At 37.8% G+C, this 23119-nt stretch overlaps 2 protein-coding genes across 2 annotated transcripts; both read left to right on the top strand.

Moving 5' to 3' along the window:
• The first annotated feature begins 7010 nt into the window (after nt 1–7010).
• On the top strand, nt 7011–7511 carry LOC137735942 (uncharacterized). Its single transcript, XM_068475294.1, has one exon. It carries the CDS (start codon nt 7011–7013, stop codon nt 7509–7511), a length of 501 nt encoding a protein of 166 aa, XP_068331395.1.
• Nucleotides 7512–7990: 479 nt separating this feature from the next.
• On the top strand, nt 7991–8614 carry LOC137735941 (uncharacterized). The gene is made up of 2 exons (XM_068475293.1): nt 7991–8299; nt 8396–8614. Exons 1-2 carry the CDS (start codon nt 7991–7993, stop codon nt 8612–8614), a joined length of 528 nt encoding a protein of 175 aa, XP_068331394.1.
• Nucleotides 8615–23119: the final 14505 nt, after the last annotated feature.

Here is a 23119-nt window from a genome sequence, read left to right as displayed (position 1 = left end):
AAGAAGTTTGAGTAACTTGGGCGCAAGTAATCCTTTTAAAACACACTTGTTCTACATCTACTATACTGAGATAACAATGGCATGCTTAAGCATTTAGTTAGTTTTGATTGCGAGCCTCAAGGCCTACACTTAAGGCACCACAAAGGCACCTTTCAAAACTAACTTTAAGCTCTTATTGCAACATGCAAGGCAAGTAAGAGCCTGACTACCAAACATACACATTCAAAGTGCCAATCCCTTGAGGAGCTGTGCTAAGGTCCAAAGAACTTCTCCAAAGAAATCTTTGTCCGAACATAATTTTGGCATGCCCAGTGGGATCTCATTAGTCTTGTATGCTAAAAATAAAGAGAAAGGACAGAACCTTCAGGTGGAACACAGAATACGGACCAGCCCAGTATCTACCAAGATAAAAAATGACAGTTCATCCAAAAGATTTCCCCTCCCTACAAGGACCAGCTATTTTACAAAGCCTGACTTCATTTGAGAAGTCGGGAAGAAAGGTGACCAATGAAGACTTACAAGCTACCATGGTGCAGGTGTTGAAAAGTATTGAGAAAATCTCTCTAGAGACCATAAAAGAGGTGAGCAGACTCTGTTCCTTAACAAGAAGTTTGCAGAGAATACTAGATCTGGAGTACTCTACTCCAAAAAATAGTTATGCTAAAGAGATGATGACAGAGGTAAGCCCTGAGAAGGAACCAACTATTCCCTTATTTCCCGTACTTAAAGAAGAGAAGGAAAGAGGAAATGAGAAAGTAGGGCTTGGGACCAGCCAGCTAATATTAGGAGAAATCCTGGAGACAGAGTTGCTCGACCCACTACTATCCTTACTAGATAGTAGGGGGCAAGCCTGGCAAGACAAGAAGAAGTACATAATGAAGCAACAAGTTGGAGAATCCAGTGGAAAAGTTGTGTCCACAACTGCGGGCAAGCCTTTTCCTTATAGGCCACCACCACTGGCTAATAAAGAAGGAGGGGCCAGATGGAGATAGCTTGATCCAAAGAATGAGGCTTTCTTGGGCAATGAGCGTAGCTTGAAGTGGGAACCTTTTTACACCCCACATATTAATACAACCAACCAGCAACTTAGAGATGAGTTAGCCGAGTTGAGAAGATTGGTGGTCCAAAATGCTTAACCCCATGCTCGCCCGTTGTTCAGGATCACCTACCAGAAGCCCTATCCCGAGTATATTGATGAGCAAAATCCTTTTCCCCTCAACTTCAAGATGCCTGCGTTTCCAACGTTTAGTGGAGAAGATGGCAATGTGTCCTCTAGATATCACATCTTTAAGTTTTCCAATTACTGTGTGTGTGACAACCCGTCCTTAATTTTACGTTTTTATTAATTTTAAAGGCATGAATTTACGAAAATACCCTAAAGGCAAGGATTTTGATTTCCATTGACCAGCGGTTTGAGAGATGTGGGACTTATTCTTTTAGCGTATCCTCGTTGGTACGAATGCATAGGCGAAAGCTGTTTGCGAGTTCGGATTATAACGGTATAGTTATGGATGTTTGAAAATGGTTATTTAAAGTTTAGTTATAAATTATTTGAATTCCCACCTTGTGGGAAAGTGGCCTAATCAGATTTATGTTAGTAAATGACCAATTAGATAAAGGAGTGAATGACCAATCAGAATGGGAGGAAGGAGGGCAGCAGCCAATCAAAGAAAGGGAGAGAAGCTCCCAGCTTCTTCTTCCCGTGCACAACCCAAAACCACCTTCGCGACCTTTCATTTTCTAATGCGGATTCCGGCCAACTTCGATGGAGCTTTTCGATGCCACCACCACCATCTTGAAGCTCTCATTCCTCTCTACGAAACCCAACCAAGAACCACCTTTATAAATCACCAAATGTGGCAGGGCGAAGCCACGAAATCCGACGCGTCAAAACCATGTTCGGCCACTCTTTTCAATTTTTCGACGCGTCAAAACCATGATCGAAAATCCAAGATGCGGATCTTCTAGATTGAGTTACGTAAGGTTATGGACTCTACCGTTGATCTTTGACCAAAGGTTGACTTTTGGTCAATGGATCTCAAATTATTCTAGAACGCCATTGGGATGTGTTTTATGTAAATTATGGGTTCTATAGATAGGAGTTCTAAGACGTGACTGAATGATTGTTCTAGGTGAGGATCGTTTGTGACATCTCGATATTCGTGCTTGGGAGTTGTAACGCGGACCTAAGGTGAGTGGGTCTTTTCCCTTCTATCGTGTGTATATATATAAGATTGACATCTCCACAAACGTTTATAAATTGAATATTTCATATAATTTATGTGAATGCTTTGGAGGATTAGTGCAAACTACAAATAGCTTGATCCCTATTTAGGGTACGTAGGTACTCTAACGAGATGTTAGATGCAGCCATACAATAAACGAGACTACTTAATTGGGACAATAGCCATGTTTGGGGAATTGAGCAATGCAAAGGATATGGGTGGAAAATGTGAGATTTAAACTTATGATTTTGGTCGTTAAATGTTGGTCATAAATCAATATGTGAGGAATCAAGGAAATGAAGTAAGGAAACGTAAGTAATGATGGTTAATTAAATTAGTGTCTAGTTGGGCTTATCACCGATAATTATTCCTGAAAATAAATAGTTTGGAAATGGGGCGTTACAGATTAAACATTTCACGCCATGTTATATTTATATATTTGGAAACACTATGTTATGGTTGAGTTTTGGATTGCATCATGACATATCTATATGTATATTATTTCACATAATTACTGTAAATGCTTTGAAGTGCGAAGAGGAACGCAAGACAAACAGGTAAGTTCATGTGAGTGTATGGTGTTACTCAATTATGTTTTTAGACAATTCCGACATTGTCGTACAGGTTGCAATCATAGGTAACTTCGACACTGTCGTAAAAGTTGCTTATGAGTCATACATGTTATGCTGAGATGCATTGAGAGCTCATAAACTTGCACCCTGGTGTTAGTGCTCCCACCTGTGGCCAGGGCACAGTCCTTCACGTGATGTTCACCTCTCGTACCTTACGCTTACCTTGGATCCAAGGTAGGTGTACAATCCTATCGTACAGACCACAATAGGTGGTTTCGACTCGTAGGCGACCCGTGATTATTCGCACACTTGATCGTAGCACTTGAGCGTATTTATTTACACCCAGTCCGGCCGTACAAACCACTTTATGTGGTTCCTACTCTTGTGCAGGTATACTTATTGAGCTATAGATTCAGTAGTACATGTCACTATAAGTGACTCCGACTTCTGTGCTAGCATTGATTGATGAGTTATGGATGAGTTGTATAGGTCACGTGAGGTGACTCCAGCTAGCATGTTGATGAGCTATTAATTCAACCATACAGGTCATGTGAAGAGACTCCAACTAGCATGTTGATGAGCTTTTGTCTAGCATTTTGATGAGCTACTGATTCAGCCGTACAGGTCACGTGAGGTGACTCTAGCTAGCATGTTGATGAGCTATTGGCTAGCATGTTGATGATCAATTAATTCAGCCGTACAGGTCACGCGAGGTGACTCTGACTAGCATGTTGATGAGCTATTGATTCAACCATACAGGTCACGTGAGGTGACTCCGGCTAGCATGTTGATGAGCTATTGGCTAGCATGTTGATGAACTATTACTTCAGCCGTACAGGTCATGTAAGGTGACTTCGGCTAGCATGTTGATGAGCTATTGGCTAGTATATTGATGAGCTATTGATTCAGCCGTACAAGTCATGTGAGGTGACTCTGGCTACCATGTTGATGAGCTATTAGTTTAGCCGTACAGGCCACAATAGTTGGTTCCGGATGATATACCATTTCATATTGATTTATTTCACCTGGGTTACTTATTCTTGTTGAGATATTTGACACGACATAGCTGTGAGACTGTTATTTTGGTTATGGTTTTGAGTTATAGTCACGCCTATTATTTTCTGGGAAATTATACAGGTGTTACAGCGAGGGGTTACTGCCTTTAGTAATTGAAATTGGTTTGAAAAGTTTTGTTTCACTCACTCACATTTTCTATTTTTGCACCACTCCAGGTTCTACCAGCAGAGTTCCGTATCGACGAGGATTCATGGCACTTTTCAGTACAAATGTCTTCTTATGATGGTATAATCATTATCTTACCTTACTGTACTATACATATGCTCTGTATCACACATAAAATGGGTCTAGACCTACTTACCACGCACTGGTGTACTTAGGCACTTTTGGATTTTAATTTATTCACATTTTATACATTATCACACTTTATGGCTTCGTCACCTTCCAGGTGTCGGCCAACATGCCTCGATTCGGGGCCCTAGTGGACATTCCAGGTCAGGATGTGTCAATGTGGCATTTCAAGACAATCCTAGCTATAAGTTAAGATTGTTTGGGAACTCGTTGGTTGGCCTAGCGTCTAAATGGTATTCTCTATTGCCCCCCAATTCTATTGCTAATTAGGGGCAAATGGAGATGGCTTTTCATGAACAGTTCTATAGGATGGAGCCTGAGATGACTATCAACGATCTAGTTGAGGTGAAGCAATATGAGTATGAGTCCACAGAGGACTTCATGATGAGGTTTAGGAGAACAAGGATAAGGTGCCAATTTCCTATCAACCATGCCCAACTTCTATTTATTGCTTAAAAGGCATTGAGGCTGCCTTTGAGAAGAAGTTTTATGATGTATAATTCATTGAGTTGCAGGAGCTGGTAATTGCTGCCACAAAGTATGAGAAGCTGTTGATTGAAGAACAATAAGTGAAGTTGTTGATTGCAATAGCTGTAATTGCTACCACTTATGGAGCCTTGCTTAGTAGAGATTGGATTCACCAATGTATCTCGGTGCCCTCCGCCGCCCTGCATCAATAAGTAGCAGTTTACCACAGGGTTGGGACAAAGATTTTGGGAGATGGTAAAGGCTGAATCATGACCATTTCTCCCTACAGCCAATATTGTAGAAGCCAGCTTTTATAATGCCAGTGTTGGGATTTTGCAGTGCCTAAGAGCTGATGAGACCAGCCGCTCGACTAAAGTGACTACCCAAAAGCTCTTAGAACAAATGTTTCTCACTAGGGAAGAATATGATAGACCCTATATCGTCCTGGCTCCCCAACACAAATAATGTCAGAACAAAGAAAAAAGGACCAAGTAGTTGCAGTAAGGTTCTTAATCAAAAAACTGTTGGTGTATGGGAGAGAGAGAAAGCAAGAAAGGGAGAGCTCATCCAAGAAAGAAGCTTCAATTAGCCAAAATACCGGAGAAAAAGAGTTTTTTGAGAAAGAGATAAAGGCAGCCATACACATGGCTGAGTGTATATATGACTTGGATTGGCTCGATGACATGTCCGAGGGCTTAGAGTTAATTGAATTTTTGTGTACAGAACTTGACAAGCCAGCACCAGAGGTACAAAACCCTTAGAAACCATTGATTTGGGAACTAAGGAGGATCCAAGGCCTATACAGATCAATGGCCTATTGGAAGCAGAAGATCGGGCAAAGATAGTTAACCTTTTACACGAGTTTAAAGATTATTTTGCTTGGCATTACACTGAAATGCCAGGTTTAGATTCAACCTTAGTAGAACACATGATGCCTGTTAAGGAGGGATATAAACCTGTAAAGCAAGCACCACGAAGAAAGTTAAAAGAGATAGAAGAAAAGTTCAAAGAATATATTGAAAGGTTGGTAAAGGCTGGGTTTATTAGGCCTGCCAAGTATGTTGAGTGGTTGGCCAACATTGTACCTGTATTAAAAGCTATAACTAATGCAGTTCGGTGTTGTGTTAACTATAGAAAAATTAACAGAGACACGCCTAAAGATGAATACCCCATGCCCATGGCTGACCAATCTGTACATGCAGTTGCAAAACACAAAGTTCTATCTTTCATGGATGGAAATGCTGGTTATAATCCGATAAATATGGCTAAAGAAGATATACATAAAACAACTTGTAGATGCCTGGGACATGTTAGAGCATATGAATACTTGGTAATGCCATTCAGGCTCAAAAATGCTAGTGCAACTTGTCAAAGAGCAATGAATGCCATTTTTCATGACTTGATTGGCCATAGCATGGAAGTATACTTTGATGACATCGTGGTGAAGTCTAAAACTAAAGAACAGTACCTAATAGATCTCAAACAAGCCTTAACAAGAATGAGGACCCATAAGTTGAAAATGAACCCTAAGAAATGTGCTTTTGGGGTAAGATCAGGCAACTTTTTGGGGTTCCTTGTTCATCAAAGAGGGGTGGAGGTCGACAAAAACAAGGCTTCGACAATAATGGAATCACACCCTCCCACTAATAAAGTACAATTGCAAAGCTTGCTGCGAAAAATCAACTTCCTGAGGAGATTTATTGCTAATTTGGTAGGCAAGATTCAGCCGTTGACTCCTCTGTTAAGATTGAAAGATAAAGAAGAGTTTGAGTGGGGTCCACCACACCAAGAGGCTTTTGACAAAGTAAAGACTTACTTAGCCTCTCCACCAGTGCTTATGCCACCTCAGAGAGGGAAGCCTTTAAAGCTTTATATTTCTGCCTCTGAAAAGTCAATAGGAGGCTTGTTGGCCCAAAACAATGAAGGTGGGAAAGAGTAAGCAATATACTACCCTATTAGAATCATTACTGAGGTAGAAATGAGATATACCCTATTGGAGAAATTGTGTTTAGCCCTGTACTTCACTACCTGTAAGCTAAGGCATTATATGTTGCCTTGCCACATCCACGTCATTGCCAAGACCAATGTAATCAATTACACGCTATCAAAACCAATGCTAATTTGAAGGATAGGCAAGTGGATTCTAGCACTATCAGAATTCAGTTTTCAATATGTACCTTAGAAAGCAATAAAGGGGCAAGCGATTGCAGACTTCTTGGCCGAGCACCAAGAATTACATGATGAACTTATCAATATCCCAAGGATTCTAGAGGCGGCCAATCTCTAGATCCCACCAAGCAGAGCTCTCTTGGGAAAAGAGGAATGGATTCAATAAGAGATAAAGAGGATAACCAGCCTCTGGATCACTCCTTGGAGGATGTATTTTGATGGATCTTGCACTCAACATGCTGTTGGGGCTGGGATTGTCATCATTGATCCCCAAGATGTTCACCACTGCTATTCATTTCTCCTAGATTATCAAGATACTACCAACAATCGGGCAAAGTATGAAGCATTGATAATTGGCTTGGAAATCCAGATAGTGTTGTGGCCAACTGAAGTTGAGGTTTTTGGTAACTTAGAATTAGTGATCAATCAGTTGAATGAAGAATATAAGTGCATGCATATCACCGTGGCTAGTTATTATTTGGCAGCTACACAACTATTAAGCTATTGGGGAACTAAAATATCAGTTAACCACATCCCAAGAGAATCAAATGCAATTGCCAATGAGATGGCGCATTTGGTTTTTGGAGCACAAATCCAAGAGAGAAGAGTCAAGGTAGATGTGAAATTACAAAGGAGAAATCTACCTTCTATCTTTGAAAGAAGATTTAGCCTAGATGTGATGACTAAAGAACCAGAGATAAAAGACTAGAGAACTTCTATTACTCAGTACTTGAAAGATCCTTCTTTCCCCACAAGTAAGAAGAACAAACAACAAGCAACTAAGTATGTCATGTAGGATGAATCTATGCTAAGGAAGACCCTAGATGGATTGTTGCTGAAATGTTTAGGCCAAGAAGAATCAATGAATGTAATGGCTGAAGTACATGAGGGAATTTGTGGGGTACATCAAGCTGGAACTAAGATGAGATGGTTGCTCAGAAGATATGGCTATTTCTGACCTGAGATGGAAAAAGATTGCAAGGCTTATGCCCGAGGGTGTGAAGAATGTCAAAAGCACAGACCTCTCAAACACGTACCATTAGTACCCTTGAATCCTATGGTAAAGCCTTGGCCCTTCAAAGGATGGTTTATGGACTTCATCAGGCAAAATTACCCTGCTTCTAGCAAGGGACATGCATTCATAATTATGGCAACAGATATTTTACCAAGTGGGTAAAAGCTTCAGCTATGAAGACTATCACTTCAACTGTTGTCAAAAAGTTCATTGTGACCGAGATTTTACATAGATATGGGGTGCCTGAGATAATTGTTACAAACCACGGGCCATCTTTTATTTCAAAAGAAGTAGAGCAATTTGCAACTGAGTTCAAGATAAAGATGATCCAATCCAGTCCTTACTACCCCCAATCAAATAGTCAAGCAGAGGCTAGCAACAAGATCTTGGTGATCATTATTAAGAGAATGATAGCAGAAAGTCTAGAGAAATGGCATAAGAAGTTGGGAGACACTTTGTGGCCTTACAGAACCTCCAAGAGGGTAGGAACTGGAACTACTCCTTATGCCTTAACCTTCGGGCAAGATGTTGTACTCCCTATGGAGATTAATGTGAGTTTTGTTAGAATTCAAAATTAGTTTGGGCTACACAGTGAAGAATACATTCAGGCTATGTGTCAAGGAATTGAAGATTTGGATGTAGTTCGAATAGAAGCTTTAAACAAGATTCAAGAAGGGAAGAAAGCTGTTCCCCGAGCTTATAACAAGAAGGTGAAATTGAAAACCTTCAAGGAAGGAGAGTTAGTATGGAAGGTAATTTTGCCCTCAGGAGCTCAAGTCAGAGGGTTTGAAAAGTGAAGTCCTACTTGGGAAAGTCTGTAGACATCGAAATTTCGGTGAAATAAATGTTGACCAATAATTAAAATTTCAATGTTCACGTATCACATAAATTTTACGCGTATCATGTAACTCAACAAAAAATCAAACAAAATCAGAAAAGTCATCAAATAGGACATGTGTCAACACTTGGCAGAAATGATTTATTTCATCTGAATATTATATTCAAAATTAGGCCTTGAAAAAGTCTATAAATAGAAGCCAATTTCATTCATTTCACTTCACCAATTGACATCACACCAAAACCTTGAAGCTTTGAAACTTAAAGCTCTCAAGCAAATCCCTAAGGATCAAGAAAGCCCTCTTCGTTCTTTGTCAGATCCTCCTTCAAGATCAAGCCTCGATAGCCCTTGAAGAAACTTCCCTCAACCTTCAAGATCAAGCCTCGACGGCCCTTAAAGAAAGTGTTCATCGTTCATCATCCGTTCATCGTAAGATCAAGCCCCGACGGTCCTTTGGATCAACAACATCAACAAATCCACACACCCGTTCTTCAAGATCAAGCCCAAAAGCCCTTGAAGATTCGTTCATCAACCGTTCATCCTAAGATCAAGCCCCGATGGCCCTTTGGATCAACAACATCAACAAATTCAAACACCCATTCTTCAAGATCAAGCCCAAAAGCCCTTGAAGATTCCTTCATCAACTATTCATCAAGATCAAGTCTCGAAGGCCCTTGAAGATCCGTTCATCCTAAGATCAAACACCGACGACCCTTTAGATCAACAACATCAACAAATCCACACAACTATTTATCCCAGATCAAGCCCCGATGGCCCTTTGATCAACAACTCATTCACAAAGCTACACCTTACGAAGATAAAATTAGAGGATCAAATTGTAAAAGAGATTGTAACCCTAAAATCAATACAAAATATTATTTTGTACATGTGTTCTTGTTTCAGGAAAATTCGTGTTTATAAATTTGGCACGCCAGATGGGACAATCTTGACATCTCATCTCTTTCTCCGTTACGGAATCCAAACACACCTCAAAATCCATGGCATTAAGCAAGGGACAAGCCATTCTAGCAACCACTAAGGGAAGGATCTTGAGCACTTCCAGCGTGAATAGGCAATCCATTGGCTCCACAACCACTCCTCAACATGCCGCTTCAAAGTTGGTGCCACTAAGGGAGCAAGGGGAGCATCAAAGGTACGAGTCCATCATCAACCTGACCTCGCTGGGGGGACCAAAGCATGCTGCTGAGGCACACAAGATAACATCCAAAAATGGCCAACGAGGTTCTTCGTCAGCACCTTAGATGTCTGAAGGAAAGTTGTGTCTATTAGTTGCACAAGTCATGACCATCGGCGTTACCTGCATTGAAGAACAACTAGCTCAAATCAGTGAAGCAATTGCAAGGCTCACAAGGACTGTAGAGGAGAAAGACTTGTAAATCACTGTACTCAACAACCGATTGGAGGTGCAGCATGGTTCACAGCAACCCATAATAGGACCCTTACAGTGTTCATTTTGGCAACTGAAGCAAAAGTATCCTTGTAATCCAAGCCATATATCTGAGTGAAACCATGAGCTACCAAACGAGCCTTGTGTCTTTCATTGGCCTCATCCGTGTTGAACTTGGTTTTGTACACCCAACGACTGCCCATAGCTTTCTTTCCCTTGGGAAGTCTAACTATGCTCCAGGTTTTATTGTTATGAAGTGCCTGTAGTTCATCCTTCATTGCATCTTTCCAAGCTGCAAGTTCATTTGCTTCTTGAAATGTTTGAGGGTCATAAGTGTTGTCTAAGGTGCTAAGAAAGGAAGTATGAGATGGTGAAAAAAACTAGTACGAGACAAAATCTGTGAGAGGATACCTAGAGGTGAAGGTGGCATAGTCATGTAAGCGAAGTGAGGGTTGTCTATCTCTGGAAGGGTTTCGTCTAATTGGAACCTGAGGTTCAAGATTTGTAAATGGAGAGGGTGATAATTGTGGGGATATAGGTAAAGTGACATAAGGTGTAAGGGTCTCTTGATAGTGAGGAACACTAGGCAAAGGAACCAAATCACTTAAGAACTCCCTCTGACCTACATCACTCAGTTCATTTGAAAAATAGGGAGTGTTTTCATCAAACCTCACATCCCTTGAGACCATAAGTTTTCTTATGGTTGGATTGTAGCACTTGCAATCTTTCTGAGTAGATGAATAACCCATGAAGACACATTTTGTTGCCTTGGGATCAAGTTTGTCACAATGGAAAGGTTGGTTATGAACAAAACAAGTGAAACCAAAAACCTTCAAATGTGAGAGATCAATTTTTCTTTCCTTTAGTACTTCATATGGAGACTTGAAAGCTAATACTTTACTTGGTAGTCTATTAATAAGATATGTGGCAGTGAGCACTCCTTGTGACCAAAATTTTTTAGGCACATTCATATGAAACATGAGTGATCTTGTCTTCTCAAGGAGATCTCTACTTTTTCTCTCAGTAACCCCATTTTGTTGGGGTGTGCCAACACATGTGGTCTGATGCAAGATGCAATGAATACTCAAATATTGAGACATGCTATGGGACATATACTCAGTGCCATTGTCAGATCTTAAGACATGAATTTTCAATGAAAATTGAGTACCAACTAGTTTATGAAAATCTTGAAAAACATTTGGAAGTTCACTCTTATATTTCAAAAGATACAACCAAGTTATCCTCGTAAAATCATCGACAAAGGTTACAAAGTACCTATATCCATCAAAGGACTCTAGTATTGGACCCCAAATGTCTGAGTGAATGATTTCAAAAGGATGACTAGCTCTAGAGGTCGAGGAATCAAAAGGCAACCTAGCTGACTTGGACAAGTGACAAACATCACAGTGTAGCTTGTCTTTACATAGTTTTGGAAACAAAAAAGACATCACTTTCTTAGAGGGATGTGCCAAGCGTTGATGACAAAGTTGTTGATCTTGAGAAACATTTGAATTGACTTGAAAAACCTTGGGATCCTTGGTGTCTTTAGCTAGGTAGTAGAGACCATTGAAATAGAAACCTTTACCAATCATTTTGTTGGTGGTGATATCCTGAAAGATAACATCGTGAGGAGAAAAAATGGCTAGGCCGTTTTAGAGCATTGGTGATGGTTCCTACTGATAACAGTTTGAAAGGAAAAGAAGGAATATAAAGGGCTACTGACTCTATGTGATTTGAAAGTAGAGTGACTTTTCCCTCTCGTACAACTGAGGCACCTTTACCATTAGCTAAGGACACTTGAGTAGGTTTTGACAAGGTTTTAAAATCATGCAAGTTGGTAATGTGATTTGTCATGTGATTTATGGCTCCTGAGTCTATAATCCAATAGTCATGTTCATTACTGGCATCTAAGGCAGTTAAAAAGGCACTTAAAATACCTGGAATATCTTTCTGCGAGACATGATCATGTTCAGCTAAGAAGCCAGCAAATTTTCCAAGTAGGGTTGTGCTCTTCTTCTCGTCAACTGCAGGAGCTTCATCTCCATGGTTATGGGCTTGTTTGTTGTGGAGATATGTTGCAAATTCATTAATTAGTGCAGCAGGATTGGCTGTGAAGTTCACCATTCCTTCGGTTGAAGAGGTAGCTGCATGATTTGCCTTGTACGCATTGTTGTGCAGGTTTCTTTGTGGACCCTTTGTCTCTTTAAAGAACTTGGGCTTCAATTATGGATGCAGTATCCATCACTTGTCTCTTGTGTGCCCAAGTGTGTCACAATAGCTGCACTCAAGTCTCTTTCCCTTATACACTTTGCCCTCTCAGTTGTTGTTGGAAACATAAGCCCTTGTTTCGGAGATAATGGCTTTGGTCTCCTGACTCATGACCTTTTTTCTTACTTCTTCCCTTTGGATGATAGCACAAACACCAGTGAAGGAGGGAAGCATAGCGTTCATCAAGATGTGGCTTTTGAGATCTTTATATTCTGAACCCAAACTTGCCAAGAGCTGAAAAATCTTGTCTTCTTTAGCTCTCTTGGTCAACATAATGGCGTCAGTGGTATAAGGACGATACACATCGAGCTCATTCCACACGCTTATAAGACTGCCAAGGTGTTGCACAAAGGTTTTTTCCTTTTGTTGAAGACTAGAGATATCTTTCTTGAGTTGAAAGACATGTGCGACATCATTTTGATTTCTATACATCTCTTCAACTTGTTTCCAGAGATGCATAGATGACTCTGAGTAACTGAAGATCTCAGCAATCTTACGCTCCATGGAGTTGAGCAGCCAAGACATGACCAGCTGGTCTTTACATAGCCATGACGCATAGGTAGGAGAAGAAGCTGCAGGTGCAACGATGGTGCCATTTACATAGCCTAGCTTTGATCTCCCTCCAAGTGCAAGTGGAGTCCAAGGAAGATAGTTGAACTCATTTAACAGAACAGAACTGAGACGTTGATTAGGGTTAACTTCAACGCTGGTTGAAGCTAAAGCAGCAGTGAGCTTTCAGCTTCAGAAGAACCGTCTTCAGCCATCTTGGCTTAAAGCACAGGAAACTCAGCAGAAATTAAAGAAGCAGGAATTTAGGGTTCCTGCTCTGATACCATATTGAATTTCTGATGTGTTATTTCATAAGAACTTTACAAGGTTTAAGCAAGTATATATGAAAGGGACGGAAAGAAAAGGGAGCAACTGGAAAGTAACCTCCAATCAGTCCTTAAATCACTCCTACAAGGACTACCAACTATTTACAATAACAAGTAAACACAATCCCTTAATTCTAGGCTAAAGCAAGCTAGAAACAATATCTTGAATAAAACCCTAGCCTTTAGCCGAGAGTTCTACATTGAGCAAAAGATATGACTTGATTGATTTGTTGCAGTTGGATCTCTAAGCCTTAGCTGTTCCCTGCTCCTTATCAGTCAATCTTCCAATCTTCCAACATCTTTGTCACCATAAGCATGTGGCTCAGTAGTGTGGACTACTATAATTTGGTTCCGTTTCTTTCTTGCTATTTTGCTTCTCTTCCAAATTTTGAAGAGTAGCATCCAACCGCTTCAGTTCCACAGAGATGTATTCGATTCTCTTTTGCACATTGGCCCTGGCCTCTGCCAAATCCTGCTTCACAAGAACCAGACCTATCAACTTGAAAACATTGGTGTCTTCACTGAGGAGATCCAATTCCTTGAGGACGAGCTCGTTCTCGCTGAGCTGGATGGTGTACTTCTTCCTCACTTGGTGTTCCTTGGACTTTTCATTTAAGGGTGGAACATTTAATGAGACGACTTTAAACAATTAATTTTCGCTCTTATATTAAGCTAGTTTAGTTTAACATGTGAAATGTCCGTAAAATATTATCTTATGATTGGGTTTAAGTAACATTTCCAATAAACACTACCTTAGGGCATACTTTCTATATGTTATCGGGTCTTATATAGTACCCGATACAAACACGGGCTGTGCATTCCCACTACTTAGCCATCATGGACGATATGAACGTTATTGGCCAGTATGCATGGGTGCAGCTACGTGGGTCACCATTCATAACAACTTGAAAGGAGGGCACATGAACGGCCTGTCGTATACTCTAATGGTAATATTCTAATTAATTAGACTATATATATTTTTGTTTTACTTAGTTAATACATTATTTATAACTTACATTGACTTTTAATAGATACTAGCAAAAAATGCCCGTGTTTTGCAGCGGGTTTTAGAATCGTAACCCACAATCCATCAAAGCCACTTCTAAGTAATTCAGAAATCAATCAAAGCAACTTAATTCACATGGTATAATACGTCTTTCAGTTCCATCTAGATTCTATTGGATTTCCATTAAGAGCCTATGTGCCATCAAAATAGCTAATTTCTAAGTCCTAACTAAATACAATTTACATGATTTTTTCATAGATTCTACAACGTGCTTGTTAAATTGTCCCTAATGTGAAGTAGTAGTTGTTGGTGATGTAACAAAAAGCACATGCACAGAAATTCAAAACTAAATCCTGATTTGAGAATGTGCTTGTTTAATTTTTTAAGTTCTACCTGTTAAATCATGGTGAATCAATATGGACAATATCATAAATACCTTTTTTAAACCTCTTGGGATTAAAGTCAAGGCAAGTCATCCATAATACTTCAAAAAATTCTTGCAATTTCACCGGTCTAAACAAAGCATGTACAAGCATAAATAATAAAGTATTTGGGATGAAAAAGGTTTGTTCACACTTACAGCGAGGCCACCGGAGCCAAGTCAAAAAATTGCAATTGATGATTCTTTTTCGGTTTTGTTACATTTAAAGTGGCACCCAAACTTGATGTTGGAAAAAAAATAATTCAACATTACATTAGCTTCGGATATGCTTAATGGAAGCAAAAATTTAACGTACCCACTTGTAATTTTAGCTAACTAACCCATTGAACCAAACAAATTCAATCAGAAAATTAATGACAATGCTAAAAAAAAAAAAAATGATTAACTTAGAAAGATGAAGAAAACTTTAGAGCCTACTTGAAACTTTCGGGTGCTTGATGCTTCCTGAAAGCCCAATTCCGTACTTCGTTAATCTGCAAGGCATAATGACTATGAGCAAATTTGGAGATTTGGTATAACATCTCATAAAATAAAAGGATTATTTCAAATAAAACGAAATCACATCAAAAGAACCCATAAGTTTAAATGAAAAATTGTCCCAAATCATAGAAATTTAAACGAAGAATTCTACCAAAAATAAAATTAAAATAAAATAAAATAAAGTAAACCTATAAGTCATGTGATGAAAATACCTAAAGGAGAGGTTTCCTATACCTATAAGTCATCTGATGAAAATACCCAGAGGAGAGGTTTCCTATACAGACCTGGCATATCTACCCTCTCAGTTTTCATACATTCTCATCCTCTCTTATTTATGCGGTCACGGTTAAGTCACGTTAACATTTTATATTAATATTATTTTTTGTCATATTATCTTTATAAAAAAATCAATATAAAATATTAACGTAACTTAACAATACACTCTTAGTTTCCATACACTCTCATCGCCTCCTATTTTTTGCGGTTACGGTTCCTTCCTATACAATCAGTAGAAGAGCTATTTCTGTAAAAGATTCTAGCGGGAAGTTGATGATTCGGCTAGTTCTGTCAGGGAGACAGGCTCTATTGCTTTCTTTCGGGGGTGCAGCCTTGCTTCGTTCACCAGGTCGCCAACCTGGGCTGCGGGATGCCCTGTAACTAATAATCCAAAAAGAAACATTAGTGATCCACAACTTGACAATTTCTTTCATGGTGTAAGGATATATTTTCAACAGTTCATTGTGATTTGTTTATCTGCAACTGCACCTGCATCTGCGTCTGCATTTGCTGCAGATTATATTACTCAAATGAAATGCATATCAGGGGAGACAGAGAGAGCTGAGTTCGAAAGTTTGACTGACTGAATGTATAAAGCCTTGTTTCCCATAACAAACAGACCGCTACATATAACTAATTACGCAACCATGTAACTCCATTTCTAGACAACCAAGAAAGTGATTGTAGAGAATAAACCAATATCAATATCAATGATTGTAATATGCATTTAAACAACCATAAAATGGCAAATTAAACCAAAATTACAATTAAAAAACGAAACATCAATTATCTAGATATTTAAAATTATCATATGAATTACTATCTACTAATTGTATTGCTCCATTCAGTAAAGGAACTAATGCAGTTCTATCGTCCAACTTACGTTAACCCAAAAAAGAAAAAAAAAAAAAAAAAAAACCTCAAATTGAAACAACATGAAATAACAATTAATCAAACCAAGCCAAGAGTAATGAAACCAAACAAAATAAAATCACAGCTAAAATTAAAAAATTACAGGTAAAATTAAAATGTTCAAAAACTGATTACCAATTAATAAATCTTGAACGATATAACCATGTCTTATCATTTTTTACCCTCTACGCTTCACTTTACTCATTGAAAGGCTTCACTTTTTTTATGATTGGTTATACAAAATAATTCTATGTTGTATCAGTCACTTTTGCGAGGCTTTACTAAAAAAGAAAGAATAGCAACTAAGTACTTTGTATTCCCTATGACCAATCACATAAATTCCAAGTTATTCAATACATACATAAAACAACATGAAAACACATTTAACGTTCAGATCATACAAAATCAAAACATTAGAATATGCGAAAAGAATTCTTACTTTCTTACAGAAAAGCCTAAAAAGAATAACTCTAAATTACTTGCCTCTATTATGAAAATGTTACAATAGCAAAGAAAAATGGCCCAAAACATGAAGACCCACAATTCCTGGAATAAAAAAGAAAACCAAATGATACATTTAGACCACCAATCTAAACAACATGCACAAAAAGGAATTCACAAACAAAACCTATATAAACACAGAGAACGAATCCAAAAAAGGAACCCAACACAGCAAGAAAGTTAGAAAACTCTCACAATTAAAATAAAAAAGTTGAATAGCTCATTACCAACTCACAACATTCATAAAAAAAAAAAAATTAAAAAAAAAATTAAAAATTTGTTAGACAAAAGCCTGAAAAAAAAATGTAAATTTGACACATCCTGATCCGGATTGTCCACTAGAACTCCGAATCGAGTTGTGCTGGGCGACACCTGGAAGGTGACGAAGCCATAATGTGTGGTGATGTGGAATATGGGAATAAATTTAAACCTAAAAGTGCTTAAATACGAGAATGCGCTGTGAACAGGAATGAACTCATTTCACACGTGACGTCATAGCATAAAATAAGGTACAGTAGAGTGGATTGAAAATCATACCGTCGAAAGTAATCTCCAATACCAAGACTTGCCACGAATCCTCATCGATACGAAAACTTTGCTACTAGAACTTGGAGGGATTAAAAAAAACAAGAGTGAGTGGGCCTAAGTATAAAGCTTTAATAAAGACCTTCTAAACAATATAACTCCTCGATGTACTACCTGTATAGTTTTCAGGAAATCATACTACATATAAGTATGAAGTCAAGTGTAAATCAACATTAAATCCAAGAATAATCCAAAATCACTACAAATCAGCAACAACATAATAAAATCAGGTGCTCATCAATCTATGATAACCCATGAGTCGGAGTTGCCTAACGCAACCTCTATAACTCATAGGCAACCTGTACGACAGTGTCGGAATTGCCTATTATTGCAACCTGTACGATAATGTCGGAGTTTCCTATCATTGCAACCTGTAAGATAGTGTCAGAGTTGCCTATCATTGCAACCTCTACGACAGTGTCGGAAGTGCCTATCATTGCAACCTGTACGACAATGTCGGAGTTGCATAAAACATAAGTATAGTCATGCCATCAATCAATTATTTCGAATAACACCATAAACTCACCTGAACTTACCTATGCGTCCCGCGTTCACCTTAGCACTTCAAAGCATTCACAACAATTATATATAGGTAATATGCATATGGATATGCCATAATGCAATCTAAAACTCAACCATATCATAGTATTTTAGATTATATAAATATATATATATATGACATGTCATAAAATGCGTAAATCAATTTAAAAGCGTTTGTGGAATTATCAATCATATATATACGATAAAAAGGGAAAGACCCACTCACCTGAAGTCCGCGTTACGATTCCCTAGCACGAATATCGAGATATCACAAACGATTTTCACCTAGAACAATTATTCAGTCATGTCTTAGAACTCTAATCAATAGAACACGTAACTTACATAAAACACTTCCCAAGGACGTTCTAGAATGATTTGAGACCCATTAACCAAAAGTCAACCGTCAGTCAAAGATCAACGGTAGGGTCCACAACCCTATGTAGCTCAATCCGGAAGATCCGCATCTAGGATTTTCGTTCCGTAACTTCCAAAAATACACATTGTGCTTCTAAAACATCATACTAAAGTTTCCTTACGATCCAACGGTTGGATCTCTGCCAATTGCCAATTCAAGTGGCAGTCAATGTTTTATTTTACAAACTTACAAATCTAATTCGGGAAGATCCATAAGTCAGATTTTCAATCCGTAAGTTTCTAATATCCTCAAATATTACTTACTATATTGTATTAAAGTTTGGTGACGATCCAATAGTCGGATCGTCAATTCACATAATGTTCAAGCAGCGGTCCTTATCAAAACTATGTTCAAACGATGAGATTTCATCAATCGAACTTCACCTATGGAATTAAGGTGTCAAACTTAGCTTAGAAAGGTTAGGGGATGACTCGGCTTACGTGCCACCGCACACGGCGGTCGGCCATCTCGATTCGCCAGAAAATTCAACTATCTCCAAAAATTCTCAAATTTTACAAAAATGAAGATCTCAAATAGTAGAGCAAGTTTTATACCTGTAGTCAAGTCCAATTTGGCCAGTAAAGGCTCCAATTTCACTCAAACTCGTCGAAACCCTAAAATGGGTGAACTTTGATTCTCCTACCTCGGTGTTCCAATGTCTCTACCACTGGTTGGGTCATGTTCCTGGGTCCAAGGGGAGTTGATTAAGGGTAATGGTGGGTGGTGAAACTCACCAGATCAAAGGAATCACCGTCAAGAACCTCTGGGTTCTTCAGTGAAGTTCTACCCAGTTTAGGCCTTAAAACCCTTTGATTTTTGGTGGAAATGGTAGAGGAGATGTTGTGGAAGAGGTTGCAGGTGATGGATGGGTGTAGTTGGCCTGAAAAAATGGTGGAGATTAGCCGATATCAACTCGGGTCACCAGTGAGTTGTAGTGTACATGGGTTGAAGAAATGGGGAAATGATGTTTCTCTCTCTCTTTTCTCTGATTGATTGCTTATGTTCTCCTATTTTTCTGATTGGTCCTTACCCTTTAATCTGCAACGTGGGAGTTTAACACTTTATAAACTAAAATATAAATAACCACTTTCAAACATCCATAACTATACCGTTATAATCCGGACTTGCAAACGACTTTCACCTATGTGTTCGTACCAACGATTACTACACAAATGCGCTAAAGGAATAAGTCATACATTTCTCTGGACGATGCTCCAGGGAAATCAAAGTCTATGCCTCTAGGGGCATTTTCATCAATTCCCTCAATTAAAATAAATAAAAACATAAATTTAGAGACGGATTGTTACAAATTTACTCACTTCTATCACAAAAATGTTATAACACCAGATAAAAAAAGGCCAAAAAACCGAAGAGCCGCACCTCCTGAAATCAAAAACAAAACCAAACGACACATTCATAGCGCCACCATATTTAACAACTACTATGCACAGTGTTTCAAAAATGAATATAAGACTAACCTTTGCAGAGCACCTATCAATCACTTCCAAAATGAGATACACAAAATCTGAAACAAAACCTATCCGAAGTTAAAAAACAAAACTAATTAAATAACAATTAGGCAAGAACAACAAAATGTGACGCACAAAATGAAAACACCAAAATCATATCAGGGTTGAGAATCTCTAATTTATTAGAATTAGGGATCAATTAATACAACTATGTCACAGTCTAGTACTAATTTTTTTATTTAGCTCACCAGCAGCAGACGGACTCATTGTATAGAAATATATCTCAGACATAAATGAAAGGATCACAAACATGTTTGAAAATGCTGATAAGCAAAGGGATCTTGCTGTCAAAATATAAAAGGTACCTTAGACTTTTGCCAGATTGGAGTCCTTCCGGAATTGATCTGAACCGCAACATTAGAGAGGTACAAAAGATGCGTCAACTTCAACTAATAAATAATATTGAATTTAAGAGAGAGAAATAGTATTGAGATTAAGAGAGAGAAAGAGAGGAGAGAGAGGGGCAACAAATGAGTCTACTGAATTTGAAGAAATCTGAACTCAAAGTCTCCAACTTGAATACCTTCATCTCTAAATTTCTTCAAAAATATTAGGACATATGTAAATCAAAATCGAATATAAATTCAAGTTTGAAATTGAACTCAATTGGAATTAGATTGAAAGAAAATCTAATAAACAATAGTGATTTGAGAAATCTAAATTTGAGAAATATACAGAGCACACACTTGAAGAAGTTATACCCTGTCTCAAAGTTCTTTGTGCAAATAGAAAATAGAAACTGGAATTGCAAAGTAAAGAAAACCACGGCTTAAGAATGAAACATCACTCAAAATTTATATTAAAAAAATTTAAACATATAAAAAGTTAAAAACTACCTGTGAAGAAGGGTGCTAGCCCAAGCCCCGATCCCTAAAACCAATCAGTAGATGAAAACTAAAGAAAAAATAACTGCAAACTAAGCAATAAACACAGGAAGCATCAAAACAAAGTAAATTCTTATTCTTTCATTAAAAAAAATAAAACAAAACTCTTGACAAATCAAACCCACAAATAATTGATATTTGGATCCTCAAAATCCTAACTGATAATCAACAATTAGATATCTAACTGAACAAAGCTGCTACACACATAGCAATTAAAAGAAGAACCTCTACACACGTATTATACTTGATCCCCATCTAAAATCATTAAACCCAGATGTTAAAATAATCAGAAATCGCTAGAAAAATCATAACCATTATCATATATGCGAAAAAGCAAAAAAAAATTGAAATCCCAAATTAAAAAAAATCAAAAAACCTTGCAAATTCAAATTTTCATCTGGATAACATGCAATAAACAGTTACCAAAGAAACAAAAAAGGGGTAAAAAAGGAATCACACTGGCGAAAGAATAGTGAAAAGGACACAAAGGGAATTATAAGAAAGTTAGGCGTTTAGTGTATACTAGCAAGAATGTTCGCGCTTTGCTGCGGGTTTTCAAACCATGAATAATCTTCACATCACAATAATTAACCATAATCCTCTGTTTTTCTAAGTGCAAATAGAAAAACGGAATCAAAGTATTCAACCCAAAATCTTCACATTAGCTCAAAAACTATATTGTTTCCAAAGCTTTCCAATTTTCCAGCACTGAACGACAAACATAATAGCACTAAAATATATAATTGAAAAAAAAAATAACAATTCCAAGAAACTAAATGCGAAGTTCGGCAGATCTGCACAGTAACACAAACCCATTACTTGAAATTAAGAGCATTGCGGCTCACCTTGAAAGCACCCATTTTCCGATAAGGGAGAGAAAGGCCGCTGTTCTGGCTACTGAGTGCTTCTGGCTCCAAAGCAGTTTATCTTCCAGAACTTTATAAGAGCAAGTCACCCTTTCAAAGCCACCATAAATCGCCAGTTTACATCATTTTGCTTGCCTAAAAAATGCACAAAAAAAAAAAAAAAAAAAGAAAGTATAAGATTCAAACATGTTTACAATTACAAACACTTTCCAATGCATGTAAAAATTAAACGTTCTCAAGCACCCACGTCTCCGATTCGAGGCTAAAACTCAATTCCACAAAAGAAATCAACAATTTTGATCAAAATAGAAAAGCCAACAGATCCAAAAGCCCACAATACAATTACACACATCCTTAGCTTCCATGGAAATCAACAATTCCATGTAAGTACACAAAAGATTTTCTTACACCTAATTTCGCAGCTTAGAGAGCAATAGTTATACTAAAACAACAATTAATTGAAACCATTGAAGGGGAAAAATGCAAAAATGGATAAAAACTTAGAATTCAACAAAGATTTTGTTCCCAATCTAAATACATTATAAACTCCAGCACAGAATAAAACCCAGGTCTCCTTTAAGCACTAAAGCTCAGTTCATGTGGATTTTGGGAAAAAAAAGGTCCAAAACTTAACAATCTAGATTAGGGGAAACAATTAAACTGTAAAATTAACAACAACTAAACAAATTAACGAACTGAAAACCCACAAAAAAAAAAGCAACTGACCTTAAAACAAAGAACAAACAGACAGAACAGAGAGTGAATCCCCAAAATAAGAGAAAATGAAACAAATAAGGGAATAAAGAGAGAGATGAATCCCAAAAAACCGGACCTAACGTACTAAAAATTTTGAAAATCTAATCTAATATTAAAGAATCCACCTATCTATTGTATTAAACCTCAAAGACACCTCCACCTTTTAACTGAAAAGCTTAGTCAACATACCACCTCCTAATATGAACACTTGCTTATAAATATGACTCATAAATAGTTTTGATCTTAAAGAAAAGAATGGATGTATCCCTTCCTTTTTTTTTTTTTGGTCTGAACGTAATCTTTCCCTTTAAAGGTTGCATTGTCCTAGAAGTAAACTCATTATGATGAAAGTAAATGATTTCACATAAAACAATTGTAGCCTCTAACAGTTCAGCACAAACATAAAATTATCATGATTCATACTTCTGCGCCGATATCAAATTTTATAAACTGGACAAAAAGAACCCGATTTCATTGACTTCACAGTGCAAGTGCTGTAAAAAAATAAGCAAACACTGGCAATATGATCACACACATTCCAAGTATTAATACATCCAACTGCAAAACAGATGGCAATATGATCAACCACATTCCAAGTATTAATACATCTAACAATGGAGGTAGAGATTAATTGCAGAAGAGATGATTGCAATTGAGTGAATCTGAAAAACTCAGTAGACTCAGACTGCAAAACAGATGGGGAAAAATCAAACCCTTTTCT

Source organism: Pyrus communis, chromosome 6 (assembly GCF_963583255.1).
Source record: "Pyrus communis chromosome 6, drPyrComm1.1, whole genome shotgun sequence".
NCBI lineage: Eukaryota > Viridiplantae > Streptophyta > Magnoliopsida > Rosales > Rosaceae > Pyrus > Pyrus communis.
Note: the sequence above shows the minus strand (reverse complement) of the source record. Positions and strands in the feature narration are given on the sequence as shown.